The sequence below is a fragment of the Monodon monoceros genome, unplaced genomic scaffold, assembly GCF_005190385.1.
Source record: "Monodon monoceros isolate NGI ecotype Baffin Bay Population unplaced genomic scaffold, NGI_Narwhal_1 Super_Scaffold_3, whole genome shotgun sequence".
Taxonomy (NCBI): Eukaryota; Metazoa; Chordata; class Mammalia; order Artiodactyla; family Monodontidae; genus Monodon; species Monodon monoceros.
The window spans coordinates 101385543-101399408 of record NW_021703780.1 but is presented as its reverse complement, the minus strand read 5'-3'; the positions used below and the strand labels follow the sequence as shown (position 1 = coordinate 101399408).

General features: G+C 56.6%; 1 protein-coding gene across 2 annotated transcripts in view; it reads right to left on the bottom strand.

Annotated features, from left to right (window-relative positions):
• MGLL (monoglyceride lipase) overlaps positions 1-13866 on the bottom strand; it is a 101415-nt gene that overhangs the window by 53224 nt on the left and 34325 nt on the right. For both annotated transcript variants that reach the window (XM_029241777.1, XM_029241776.1), the window contains exon 3: positions 11776-11882. In XM_029241777.1, coding sequence (XP_029097610.1) covers positions 11776-11882 — 107 coding nt within the window. The remainder of the gene's footprint in view (positions 1-11775; positions 11883-13866) is intronic.

Below are 13866 nucleotides of genomic sequence, written 5' to 3'. Positions count from 1 at the left end.
CCCCGACAGACTGCGCGTCATAAGCTGTTCCTGGAGCTGCTCGGGCACTTCTGTCTGTCGGGAGATGCAGAAACCCCAGGGCCACTTGCCTGGGGACTACACTCCAAGCCAGGCTGCTCACAGCCATCGCAGGTCTGACAGGGCCTGCGGCACCTCACTCCAAAGCAGTTTTCCAAAAGTCAAGGTCTTAACAAGGCAAAGAGTGTGGGGATTTGAATCTAGCTTTGCTCCTCTCCCACCTCCCCGCATTGGCTGTGTTGCCTTGGGCAAGTTACTCTCCATCTCTGAGCCAGCTGGCTTCCTCCATGGGCACGTTGGTTGTCTCACCACACTGCTACAAGGGTTAAATGGGGGGCGATCCATGGAAAAAAATACTAGCACAGAGATGACGGATGTTCCCCAGTGGGAAAGCGTTATTTGATTTTCTTTAAACAGGGCCCATCCTCTAGTCCAAATTCATATACACACACACACACACATTCACGAGCCTGAACTTGGACAAACCCAGAGAAACGATTGTTTTCAGTCAACTGCCTCAGAATTCACAGATGCTCACCGAGACCCTGTTACGGACGTGGCCCCGGGCAGGACCCAGGAAGCGGGTCCCTGGGCTGCTGTCCTGGCGCTTACAGTTGGGTGCGTGCTGGTGGCTGACTACGCTGAGAGGGGCCTGCAGTGTGGGGGTCGTCCCCCGGGAGGTGATGACCAGTCTGCCTGCTTTCTGGGGCTCGCCAGGCAACCCCCTTCCTCCACACTGCTGTGTCAGACTGGCTGGCTTGGATCTGGGTGGGCGTGAGATGCTAAGGGATGGGGGTCTCTCCAGGGCTCCTCCAGCTCCAGCCGGCAGGGCCCCTGCTGCCCACCCTCTGCTTCCAGAATCAGGGCAGGAGCCCACGGTCCTCCTGGGGAAGCTGCTACTGTGCAGTGGCCTCGGGCAGAGACTGCACTCCGACTTCACGATCTGTTCCGAGCATGTCCTGCATAGGTCCAGCTCACGCCGCAAGTTTTGCTGGTCTCATTTTTGCAGAGGCAGAGGCCCAGAGAGGCCCGGCACACAGCTCGTCTGGGGCAGAGCCTGGGTGCAGCCACTCAGGCCGCCTCCGTCCCAGCGTGTCCTGCAAACTCACTTCTCCGGCCTGGCCCCTGGGAGCCCAGCTCTCCGGCTCCGACTCGCCCAGGTTTCACACGCAGAGCTTCCTTCGCGGATGTCCAGACAGGTGCTGAATACGCGAGGTGCCCCCAGGGTGCTTGTCCATGGGATGCCCCTGGTCTGAGTATCCCGCTGGGCTCCTCGGTGGCCTCTGACTTCTTCCTCTTACCGCTAACGGGACAGAAATCAAGGCACTGAGGGTGCTTCCCAGAGCTGTGAGCAGGAGTTCTGGTTCTGGTCCTGGCCCGCCCAGCTCGTTGCCTCACCTGGGAAATGGAGTGAAGATCCTTCTTGCTACCTTGGGAGCAACGTGTGCAGCGAAATTAAGCAAAGGCTACAGACACCCTCGGGAAAGGGGCAAGCGCAGCTGGGCATTTATTATCTGCAGGTGGGTAACAGGTACTTGTGAAGCACCTCGTCTGCCACATGGGGTCCTTTCCCAGGGTGGGGGGAGGGAACCCGCCGGCTGCTCCCCTTCTCCCAGAGGCCCTGGCCCTTGGCGGCATCTCAGCAGTTATTTTTAGCCCTTGGTGGGACCCGGCCTTGTTGTGCTCCCAATTCCAAAAGGCTCCAGCTCACAGAACAGAGACGAGGCCCCTCCCCCAGGCAGCCCCCCACGGGGCAGTCAGTGTGGCCTTCCCCAGGGACACATCCCAATGAAGCCGACTCTGGCCCCACTGTTCTAAAATTTCTTTCGTTGGCTCCTCTTCCCGGTCCATCTGCAGCCAGTTATTTCTAATGTTAATGTACTGAAGGGCAGCGGCAGCTTCCAAGCCTGGGGAGACGTGTGGGGGACCTGGGTCCCGGCCCCAGCCTGCTGTTCAGGGTGGGATCCTGAACCCGCACCCACCGCGCCTGAATCGAGGAGACGGGCCGTCCCTGCAGGCTTGCTGTGGCCTGCGGGTTCGTCGGGGACCAAATGAGGACGGCAGCTACAATCACCATTTCAGCTTCAGTCACGAGTCCGCGCGTAGGGCCCGCGCCACCCCTGCCGGGCTCCCCTGGGCCAGGCCTGCTCACGCTCGGGCCTCCCGGGTGGCGAGCATGGGAGCTCTGCATCCAGGCACCACCGCCAGCATCCCCACCTCACAAGGAAGGGGGCCGCGGGCCGCGTCCCTGACCACACCACCTGCCTGGTGGTTTGAACCCAGGCGATCACCCCAGGTCCTGCCACTCACCCTGGCCGCTCCCGGCCCCTGGTCTCACGTGCGCTGGAAGAGCCTGCGGGTCCCTAACACTGGGGACAGGTGCCGATCCACCCGACTTGAACGTCTTCAGGAAAAGACTCAGTGTTTGCAGATGGGAAAAAATAATCCAAAGTAATTGTTACCTAAGCGGGTGCGGACTTTCAATTTAGAAGGCGTCTGGCACGCGGTGGGGAGGAGCTGGCCTCGTGGAGCGCGATGCAGGGCACGGGCTGGCGTGCTCAGGGGTCGCCAGGGCTGCCGGCACATGAACCCAGCAGCCAGGGAGCAGCTGCCTGGGAAGAAAAGGCCCAGAGGGCACATCTCCAAAGCTCATTTTTAAGACGCCCGTGACCAAGGGTGTCATAAATTGACAGCTAAAGGCACCACCCTCCTGAGCCACCTGGCCAGCAGCCCGTCCACAGCTGTAGGCTCTGAAGGGTCAAGGACAGCTCTGACTCAGCCCGGAATGGGAGGCTCTGGACACTGAAGGCCACGAGGCCCCCTCCTTCCGGCCCAAACCAGGCGGGGACCTCTGCTGTCCAAGCACAAGGGCCCTGGACATGTCCTGCTGCTGACCCGGTGCAGGCCCGGGCTGGTGTCCATTTCCTGCTCTGCTCTGACCTCTGTGCCAATGACCCTGCCCTCCGTGGGGTCTCCTCCAGCATCCTCCTTCCCCCGACCCCGTCTCTCCCCATCTCGCTCCCCCCAAGGATGGGCCCCGACTGGAGAGAGGAAGGCAGTGACCTCAGAGAGCCACTCAGCTTCCTTATTTCCCATTCATGACACCTCCCCTCAGGGAGTGACCAGGAGAAAAAGTCCTGCCTCCAAAGCTGGAGGAGCTAAGAGGCCAACGCGTGGACAGACAGCCGAAAAGGCACCGTGGAGAAGAACCTTCCTCTGCTGGAAGGTGCTGCAGGAGCACTGAGGGGACCCGGGGCAGGGACACCCGGCGGGAGGGTGGGCAGTGGCAGGCCCGCAGCTGGTGCTGGAGGTGGCCGGGCCGCCGGGTAGGCTGCAGCCGTGGGCACACGCTGGTCCAGCGCCCACACAAAGCAGTGCGTTAGGAGGTGGCCGACGCTACCCAGGCCTCCAAAATCCCTTGGCCACGTGGGCAGCACCAAGCTGCTTGACGGTGGTTGTAGAGACCCAGGAGCTGATCCGTTTGAAGCAGCCAAGCCCTGCTCGGCACCCTGGTCCAGGCCGTCTGTGAGGCTCTGGCAGCAGCAGGTTCCCTTCCTCCCGAGCAGCTGATGGTCCCCAAGCCCCAGGCTTTGGTCACCCAGCCCGATCATGGCTTCTCTTCTCAACCGTCCGCATCCTGGATGGTGCAGGGAACCCGCATGCCCTTCCTACTACGTGACCTGGCCTCTGCCTCCCCAAAGCTTGGGATGCTCACCTTTAATGCAGGAGGACACGCCTCTGACTCGTGGTGCCTAGCTCGTGACAGGGAAGCCCGTGCCTGCGTCCTGCCCGGGCCTCTGTGCCTCTGCACCTCTGCCTGGATGGAGTCCCAGCTGTCATTCAAGTCTCAGCTCACCTGGAGCCACTTCTGCAGGGACCGTCCCCCCGCCCTGGCCGTCTCGCTCTTCCCTGTTTCCCTTACCCTAGTGGCCTGCGCTTGGAGGGGGTGGGGCCTGTGTGGGTGTCAGGTGTCCAGTCCCCACAAGGGGCCAGGCCCTCTACGTGCACTGCCTCGCTCGGCCCCTTCGCAGACCCTAGGGGTAGGTAGAGACTCTGACCCTCCCCTTGCTGTAGATAAGAACACTGAGGCTCAGGGAGCCTGGGTAACGTGTCCAGAGCCACACAGCAAGTAAGTGCTTGAACTGACTTGAACTCGAGTCTTCCAGATACCAAGGTATATGTTCTGCTCTACTTTCAAATATAACCTACATATACGTTAAAATGAGGTCCATCTTCTCTCAGTTCCTGACCTGTGGACAGAGCATCCGTGGTGCCGAGAAGAACTCCCTTCCCTAGAATTATCCACTTTTCCTTTTTAGCACAGCACCACATGTAGGTAATTCGACTGTCCTCCTCCAACACGTGACACACCTGAACACTCCAGAAGCTGCTTCCTCCAGAGGCGGAGAGTGGAGACTGTTTTCTCCTTACCAGAAAGCCTCAAATATTTCCACCTCGGGGCCAGGTGAGTAGTTTTGAGTGAACAAACACTCCCTTGGAGGAAATTCCTTTAGAAAGGTAACAGGGAGACAAGTCACCAGGTACTTCCTGCCCTGAGACGAGAAAAGACGGCACTGGGCTTCCAGAAGCATCCATGTGGCTCTCAAAGCCCCTCACGCTGAGCCTGATGCAGGATTCAGACCAAAACTTGCCTCTAACCCTCAAAAGGGCTGCGTGTTTTTGTCACCTGCTTCACATGTGAATAGATCAGGGCACCTTCCCTAGCAATCACTGTCTAAATGTCTTTATTTTTATTCATTGTTTTTTTAAGATTTTTTTTGATGTGGACCATTTTTAAAGGCCTTATTGAATTTATTACAATATTGCTTCTACCTTGTTTTGGTGTTTTGGCCGTGAGGCATGTGGGATCTTAGCTCCCTGAACAGGGATCGAACCCGCACTCGCGGCACTGGAATGCGAAGCCTTAACCGCTGGGCCGCCAGGGACGTCCCCTAAATGCCTTTAAAAATGGAATCAGTAGTGGGTAAAGAACGGACATGATAAACGGAAGCCCCCAGATGGTGATAAAGAGGGTGCTCGGTGACAGGGACATCCCTATAGAGGTCCCGTCGAGGGTGACATGGAGTTCGGCTTAAATAAAATGGGGAGTGTGAGCCCCTTGCTTCAGAGGAGATGGGAAGCACGCCCCTAGTCTGCGGGGAGAGGGACGAGGTCCTCTCCTTGAAGGCTGCGTCTGGGGACGCAGAGAGCAGGTGTCTGGGGGTGGGCGGGGGGCAGCGCCGATATCTACTGATATTGATACGCGCCCGGCAGCTACCACATCATGTTTCCTCACCAGGCAGATGCTCTGACTCAGTCACAGGTGGGGAAACGGAGGCTCGGGGAGGCTTAGTGCCCTGTCCAAGGTCACCGGAGTCGTGTGCTCACCCTGCAGGGAAGACCCGTCCCCCTTTACCCCCAGGGACACTTCCACCAGAGGCCCAGGGTGCCTGCCGCCTTCCCTGCCCTGGGAGGCTCTGGAGGTAGGTACCCGGGTCTGTGTCATTTCTGCAGCCCACGCCCAGCACGGACTGCATAAGGGAGGTCCCCGGGCTGTGTCTGCTGCAGGAGATGCCCAGTCTGCTGACTGCGGATATTCCACTTCCAAGTTTAACGACACTGACGCTGCACTTTTTTTTTTTTGGCCGCACCACATGGCATGCAGGATCTTAGTTCCCCAACCACGCAGTGGAAGCGCGGAGTCCTAACCACTGGACCGCCAGGGAATTCCCGACGCTGCACCTTATTTAAAGTAAATTCTACCCAAGAAACACCTGTGGTGACGCTGGCCCACTTCTTGGAACCTGCCCAATTGAAGCTGAAAATCTGGGGGTGGGCCCAGCTGTCGGGGTTTCCACCAGCCTTCCCGGGACCCTGGCTTCCCCCAGGTGTGAACCCCATCTCTCTCACTTTGTCTCAGCCACAGGTAACTTCACTGTTGTTGGTATTATCGTCATCATCACCTTCATTTTACAGATGAGCAAACGGAGGCTCGTGGAGGTTTTCGCTTTACGCAAGAAAGGGTCAATCCCAAACAATCCCACGTCAGAGACGGATATCCAAGCTGGCAGGTCTGGGGATGTGTAACGTGAATACAGAAGGGCAAGGAGGAGGGACCACGAAGGCCTGGAAGGGACCCGGAGGCGGCCGGGGCCTGCCTTCTGCGTCTGACGCCTGCACCCACCGCGGGTGGGGTCCCGTGCACTCTCCAGGCGTCCACTTCACTCTCATGTTTACTACAGCAAGAAAACGTACACAGTTTTCAAACGCTGGAAACAGAACATATGAGTGTAACTGACAGCAATTATAGACTAGATCCCGCAAGGGGCCTTGACTCAAAACTCGCCCTGTGTGGAAAACACACAGGTAGCTGCTTCTCCCCTGAATTTCCTGAATACTCTTCTTCTGACTGGGCAGGGCTCCCACCAAAGAGAGTCAGGCTTAACTGCCGCCCGCAGACACTCCCCCAGAGCTTCCTCTTCTCACATACACCCCAGCCCTGTCTGAGTTTTTCTAAAAAGTTAAAAAACAAATAAGACACGTACAAACTGCCTTTAACGCCTTCCCTCACGTATCTGCAGATATTAACTCGCTGTCAGTCAGCTAGGAACGGTTCCTTTATACGCCGTAAATAAAGAGGGGCAGCCCGGGCCCCACCAATGGAGCTCTGAATGCACCACGGTGCAGAGTCAGGAGGCTGCTCCTGGGAAGGGCCTGGAGCCGCTGTGCTGGAGACGGAAGGGCTCCCGCCGCCCAAGTCCTCCCAACACTCCTGCCCCAGCGGCAGGTGGGACTGGGGGCTGCCCGCCTCTCCGGCCCCTCTCCCCTGCTCATGCCACTGCTCCAAGGGGTTTCCAGTGAGTCACCATGAGCAGCTGGTGACCAGGGACGGCGTGAACCAGAGGCCGGGCTTCCTCAGTGCTGTATTTAGAACAGCACAGAAACTCCCACCCCTGGTTCTCCACCTGCTCAGACCTCGCGGAAGCTCCCCCAACTCTGCCTGCCGCCCCTTCCCTCGCTGGCCCTGCCCTGGATCCCATCTCGCCGGGGGGTTACTCCCTGCTTAGCGTCCTTCCCGAGCGTCCACAGGGTCTCACCACAGAGCCCTGAGCTTTGCAGGCCAGGGGCTGGCTCCCCCTCCGTTCCTGGGGCTAGACTCCAGGATCTAGCTAAACCCTCGGGCCGGGAGTCCCATCTGAACAGGACGTAAGCATGTGATCCCATGCATCTGAGTTTTGCCAGTACCATACGGCCTCCTCTGCCTGGAACGGTGGTTCTCAACCTCAGCTACTCGTTAGACTCACCTGGGGGATTTCAAAGGTCTTGACACCACGGCCACACCAAAGTCCCGAGAGATCAGAGTCTCTGTGGAGTGAGGGGCCCCAGCATCAGTATTTTTCAAGACCCCCACCGCAGTGTTTCAGGGGCATCCCCGGAGAGGACCATGGCTCTCAGCTATGGGCCCCTCTACACCCTTTCTTCTCCCCTCAGGCTCCTCTACTCAGCCGACAAGACCCAGAACCTCGCCAACCTGCCAGGCTTTGGGAAGCCGTGTGCCGCTGGGTGGCCGAGCCTGCCTCGAGCACCTGAGTTATAGGCCTCGAGGCTCCTCTGCCCCAGCTCCAGTCGACAGCACCCCCGCCCCAGCCTTAGCCACCAGACCGAGTCCTGGTCCCTCTGCTGGGTCCTCTCCACCCTGCTGACGCTGACGCTTTCATGTGAGTGTTTGCTGATATTCATAGCATCTCTGGTCTGATCTATTCCGGGTCATACACTCCTTCGTTCACTCAGCAAACACTGGTGATGCCTCTACTCTCTGCTCAGGCCTGGGCTGCACAGCAAGGAGAAGGCTGTGGGGCTGAGGGAGAAGCGAGCACACGACAGCGTAAGTCAGTTTCCGTTGCCTCCAACCAAAGGAAGAGGTACCCCTCAGGGTAAAAGTACTAGGACAAAGCTGAGCGCTTCACGGGGCTGCTTAAGGGGGCTGGGGGGACAGGTCCCTCGGCCATCAGGATGCCAGTGCCTGTGTCCGTGCACTGCTCCTTGTACAGGACCTGACCCAAGGTTAATGCACGATTAGCAACCTTCACCGCTACATACTGATGATCCTAATACTAACCTTCACATCTAAACCTTCTGAAAGCACACAGAAAGGTGACACGGTGAGCTAAACATAGCTCAGAAAATATATAAAGCAGAAACGGATGAGAAACGCTCTCTCAAAGAACACGCCTGGAAGCACAGCTGTCAGAGGAGACGGTGCTTTAGCGTCCATCCTGGGTGCCTTTCTTAGCAACCAGGCCCTGTTTTGTCCGAACCAGCAAACACGCAGCAAACAAGTTAGATCTCTTGCCTCCCTTGCAGCTGGGCTTGGCCGTGTGATGCTGTCCTGGAACCTGCGGTGTAGCTGCAACACGACGGGGAGCTCTGTACTGCCTCCTGCTGAGCCCGGGAGCTGGAGCCGGTACCCGTGGGCATGAAAGCCATGCAATGAGAACAGCTGAGCAAAGCTACAGAGGGAGCCTTGGGCGTGGATGGCACAGCGGTGTCCCGAAGCCGCCTCGGCCTTCTCATGTCACGGGAGAAAAATAAACCTTTGTTTGTTAAGCTAGCGAGGTCAGGGGTCTGATGCAATCAAACAGCCCCCAACCGGTACGTGTGCTCTGGTGGACAAGGAGAGCCTCAGACCCTCACCTCTGACTAACTGTTATGAGGGGTAGGAAATAATGCACGAAAAGGGCCTTGGTCAGAGCCTGGCATGCAGGTGGCACTCAGTGAAGGGCAGGAATATAATTCTCATTTCTGGCAAAGCCCTGCAGGCCCAGGAGGCCATCCTGTAAAATTCTAAGGTCAAATAGAAAACAAAGGGGCTTCCCTGGTGGCACAGTGGTTGAGAGTCCGCCTGCCGATGCAGGGGACGCGGGTTCGTGCCCCGGTCCGGGAAGATCCCACATGCCGCAGAGCGGCTGGGCCCGTGAGCCATGGCCGCTGAGCCTGTGCGTCCGGAGCCTGTGTTCCGCAACGGGAGAGGCCACAACAGAGAGAGGCCCGCGTACCGAGAAAAAAAAAAAAAAAAAGAAAACAAAGGTAAGCGGGATGCTAATTGAGCACCTTGCTGTGCACACCAGGCGGCCAGCCAGACCACCCAACCCAGCGTCTCCAGGTTTCTTACTGGAGCACAGCTGAGCAAGGAGATTTAACTTAAAATCAAGTTAGCATAGGATTTGTAGAAACCCGTGTTTCTACAAATTGTGTTATAGAAACCAGCCACGAAACCGCCCTTGGTATCTGTTTACTTTGTGAAGCACTTTCCATCTATCCTTCAGCCGATCTTCACCGCAGCCTCTGCAGCCGGGCAGGGGACCCAAGAACCCGGCACCCTGGCTCCCAGCCTCGGTGTCCCCCGCTGGGGCTGGAGGGGGTCTAGGAGCTGGCAGAGTGAAGGGGAAGAGGTACCACCAGGGGTACTGGGCCCCCGTATGCCTTATTTTATTCTATCACTGCACTGCCTGGCCCGTTTGGTAGATGAAAAAACTAAGGCTCGGAATGGTTAGGCGTCTAAGGCCCACGGCTGGAATTGCAGTCCAGTAGACACCTGGCCCCAGGTGTGTCTGCGTCGCGGCCCTTCTGTCATCTGGGGGGCAGGTCCCCCCGGAAGCACAGGAGTGCAGATGACAACCGACAGCAGGACTGGAAATGGGGAGGTTTAGGCCAGCCTGGCACTGGCGAGGCCCTGGGGCCTTGAGAGGTGTTTTTGCTCTATGTTTTTAATCTTTGTATCCCTCCAATTGGCCCCATAAATGCCCTGACCTTTTCCCCACAGAGGTTTTATGTAAATTTAAAAGCTATGCGGGAAAGAATGAAGCACCTCTCTGTAGGCTTCATGCCTGTGTGAACACCAAGTCATGTGCGGTGTGATAAAGGGAGGCTGGGCTGCAGAACCAGCAGGCCTGGGCTCAAGCCCCTCCACGTCCCCCGCTCCCCTCCACACCTCTGCGAGAAGCCACCAGGCACAGGGCGTAACCACCAGTGTCTGCTTCCCCAGCCGGCACAAGACCCCACAAAGGCAGCCCAGCACCCGCTTTCTCCCACTAAGGAAGCCACAGCCACACTCATCTCTAGACAACCAAAGTCACACTGGGTTCATTTCTTGAATAAAACACCTCCCACAGGCACTTGCCAGGAGATTTCCCGTGAGTCGTTGGAAGAAACTGATCAATCAAGGAACTTAAAACAGGTGAACGCAAACAACCAGCTTTGAGCTATATTCAGAATGTCACAGAGAGCCAGGCCTCAGATCTGGATGGTAATTTGGAAACATCAAAAGGCAGGCTGTTTCTTTTCTCTCTTTACTCTAAAAAAGAAGGCTTTTCAAATTGCTTTTCAAACTTCTACGGCCAGACAACATAAATAAGGCACGACAGTTACTCCCCCCCACAGATTTGGCCAAAGGCAGCCGATAAGAGGGTAGTTGACCTCAAGGTTAAAAGCAGGTAACTTAAAATTCCGTTGGAGGTGTTTCGTGTTTGCATAGTACAAACATTCTTTTCTTTCAGAATGCCCCCATGTTGTTCAGCTCACTTCAACAAACGTTAACAGAGACAAATGCGATAGGAAAAAAGTCATTCCTATCATGGGCCTTACAGTGTAGAAGGTGTCAAAGTAAATAATGACAGTCCCACAGTGAAAATCAGGATAATCCTCGAATATTCTCTCTCAAACAGTCTCACAAATATCACTGGGACTATTTGCAAAGCACTACAGAACATTATGACCATAGTAAGAAAGAATTTAGTCAATATTCTCAGTTATGAGGACCCTTGCACATATCTGGCTGAAAAAGGGCTCTTGGTAGACCAAACTGCAGTTCCTTATATACAAAACGCCCCAGGCAAGCCTTCCCTCCTGTCACAAGGACTCCCAGGCCTGTCACTTCTCCCCTACCCCTTTTCACTTAATTATTTCCCTATCAGATAAAACGGAAGCAACGGTTTCTGGATCTAGGCCAGGATGATAGACTTCTACATTGAAGCAGTGCAGAAATCACTATGGTCCGTCACAAGGAACTCTTCATTCTTAAGACTGTTAGACAAAGAAAGATCTCAACTGAGAGCCTTCCCAGCCACAGAGAAGGTCACCCAAACGATTAAGGAACTACACACTGATTTAGGCAACAAATTCTGATGGTTCCTATGGATTTTGCTACTGATGAAGAATCAGAGACTCGGCCTGGGGACGTGTGTGTACATGTGTGCGTGCATCTGTATGTGCCTGTGAATGGGCCCGTGTTCGGGGTTTTCTCATGACCACACGGCCCTTGAGACCCTTAATGTTCTCCTGGTCTGAATGCTTTGGAAGCATCCTGAGGCCGCACTGGGCTGTGTACGGCACTTGCACTGAGAGCATGGCATTGTCTGAAGTCCTGTGGGGGAAACCAGGGCCCGTTCTGTGCAGAGAGCGCTTTATAAACGTGAGAGAGGGTGACTTGGCCTGCGGCAAGTTCTTACACAAACACATCCCGACTTTGGGGCTTTTCAGTGGAGGTTTCTAATCAGCCTGCATTCAATCCCAGACTCAACAGAAACTGCTGGTCAGACACATTTTTGGTTTACATAACTGCACATTTTTTACTTACAAACATCCCGTGGAGAACGTCTTTTCCCAGTTTCAGTGCATGAATCAGAAGTGGAAAACTGAGGAGGAGGGAGGACTGGAAGCGGGCGCCCCGGAGCGGGGGCTCAGCCCCGGGCTACTCACCATGGTCGTGGGCGAACACCAGCAGCTCCAGCCCCACCAGCATCCGAGCCAGCTCGTCGTAGCGGCCACAGTGCTCCCCCGCTCCGTGGGACACAAAGACCAGGGCCCTGCAGGGATGAGAAACGGCTGTTAGGAAGGCGCAGGCCATGGAGGCAGTGTCCAGGGCGGGGCAGGGCTCCCGCAACATCAGTGGAGAGTCGAACACTAAATCACGGGTCTAAGTGAGAGGGCACGCTGTTAAAACATGGGCTTCACGGTCACCCAGAACGGAGCCGGTTCCTATAGAACAGTCACCACAACAGTGTCTCCAGCCGGGGGCTGAGGGAGTCCCGGGAGCTCACTTCTGCAGGTGCTGGCGTATGGCAGGTCCTCCATCGGCCCCACCCAAGGGGCCAGACCTGAGCCAATCCGGGCACCAGGGTCGCAGCCGCAGTCACTGGCTCAAGTGGCTCCAGCCAAGCGAATGGGTCCAGGAGGAGCCTACCCTAGAGGACAGGTCAACCCAAGAGAGGAGAGGCACGTAGGGGGAACCCAGTCCTAACGGTGTTGTCTGGGCCCTGAATCCAGCCAGACCTGAAGCCAGCACGTTCCCAGCCCTGCTCCTGGCTGTGCCGTGCAGGCACTGGGTTTTCTGTCACTTGTGCCGACAGACAGTTCTTCCCACTGTCGTGCAGATAACTCCATTCGCACGTGCTTGCCCTCAGCTGCTGGAGTTTGTGCTCTGTATGCACCTTTTCTTCTCTTCCCCCCTTTGCCCACCTGGCTCCCTCCTCCCTCCCTTCCAGGCCCCACTCAGGGCCCCTCCTCTGAGGGAGATTCCACAGCTTCCTCTGGGCTCCAAACCCTCTGCCCAGTAGGGGCCAAGCAGCTTGCTGCCCTCCCCGCTGGCTGTAACCTTCTTGAGGTCTCTCTCTCTCTCTCTCTCTCTCTCTCTCTCTCTCTCTCTCTCTCTCGCTCTCTCTCTCGCTCTCTCGCTCTCTCTCTCTCTCTCTCTCTCGCTGCCTCTTTGTGGCTGGCACAGTTTTGAGCTACAGCTGGCACTCTGCAAATGCGGTTTGAATGAATGAATGAAGGAAGGAAGGAAGAAAGAGGCTGTGACGTTCTGAAATAAACACGGTATCTCGCACCCAAGATCTGTGCAGTCCAGAGTGACCCAGCAGTGGAGGGTTACAGGAGGGCACTCAGATTCTTGAATATACAACTGCCCAGTCTAGTGCTCAGCATGCGGCCCAGGGAGGCTACAGTCCCCTTCAGGCAAGGGAGGAACTCCTGTGAGCCACGCCCATAAAGAGGAGGGGGGAGGGAGAGGGGCAGGAGGGGGAGGACAGCAGCTGCCCTTTCACGGAGCATTTACCATGTGACAGTTCCTCCGCTAAGTCCACATACAGGTTTCTAACGCTCATAATCATCTACCTTTACCTTCTTTACAGCTGACAGTGAAAACCAGAGAGGTCACACAGCAAGTGGGTAAAATGTAGAGCAGAGCACGTCACCACCCGGCTTTCAGGTCTCCAGCGGGCAACCAGCAGGCCCAGAGTACAGGTCGTCCTGTCCCTTCCCGTCTCACCACTCCTCGGCCCCTTCCCGCTCACCGCCGTCCTCACGAGGAGCTTCCGGCCATTCTTCAGCAGCACCAGCTCTTCCCACCTCAGGGTCTTTGGCGCGTCTCCCCGGAGGACCCGCCCCCAGACCTCCCATGACTGCTCCTCGTGCCTGGGACTCATGGAAGACGTCTCCTGGAGCGGCCTCTGTGCCTCTGGCCTTTCTGACCTGTACTGGGCCCTCACTACACATCACACTTTGCCCTTGTTTACACTGGGCCCTCACTACACGTCACGGTTTGTCCTTGTTTGCACTGGGCCCTCACTGCACGTCACGGTTTGCCCTTGTTTACACTGGGCCCTCACTGCACGTCACAGTTTGCCCTTGTTTACACTGGGCCCTCACTGCACCTCACAGTTTGCCCTTGTTTGCACTGGGCCCGCACTGCACCTCACAGTTTGCCCTTGTTTGCACTGGGCCCTCATTGCACCTCACAGTTTGCCCTTGTTTACACTGGGCCCTCACTGCACGTCACAGTTTGTCCTTGTT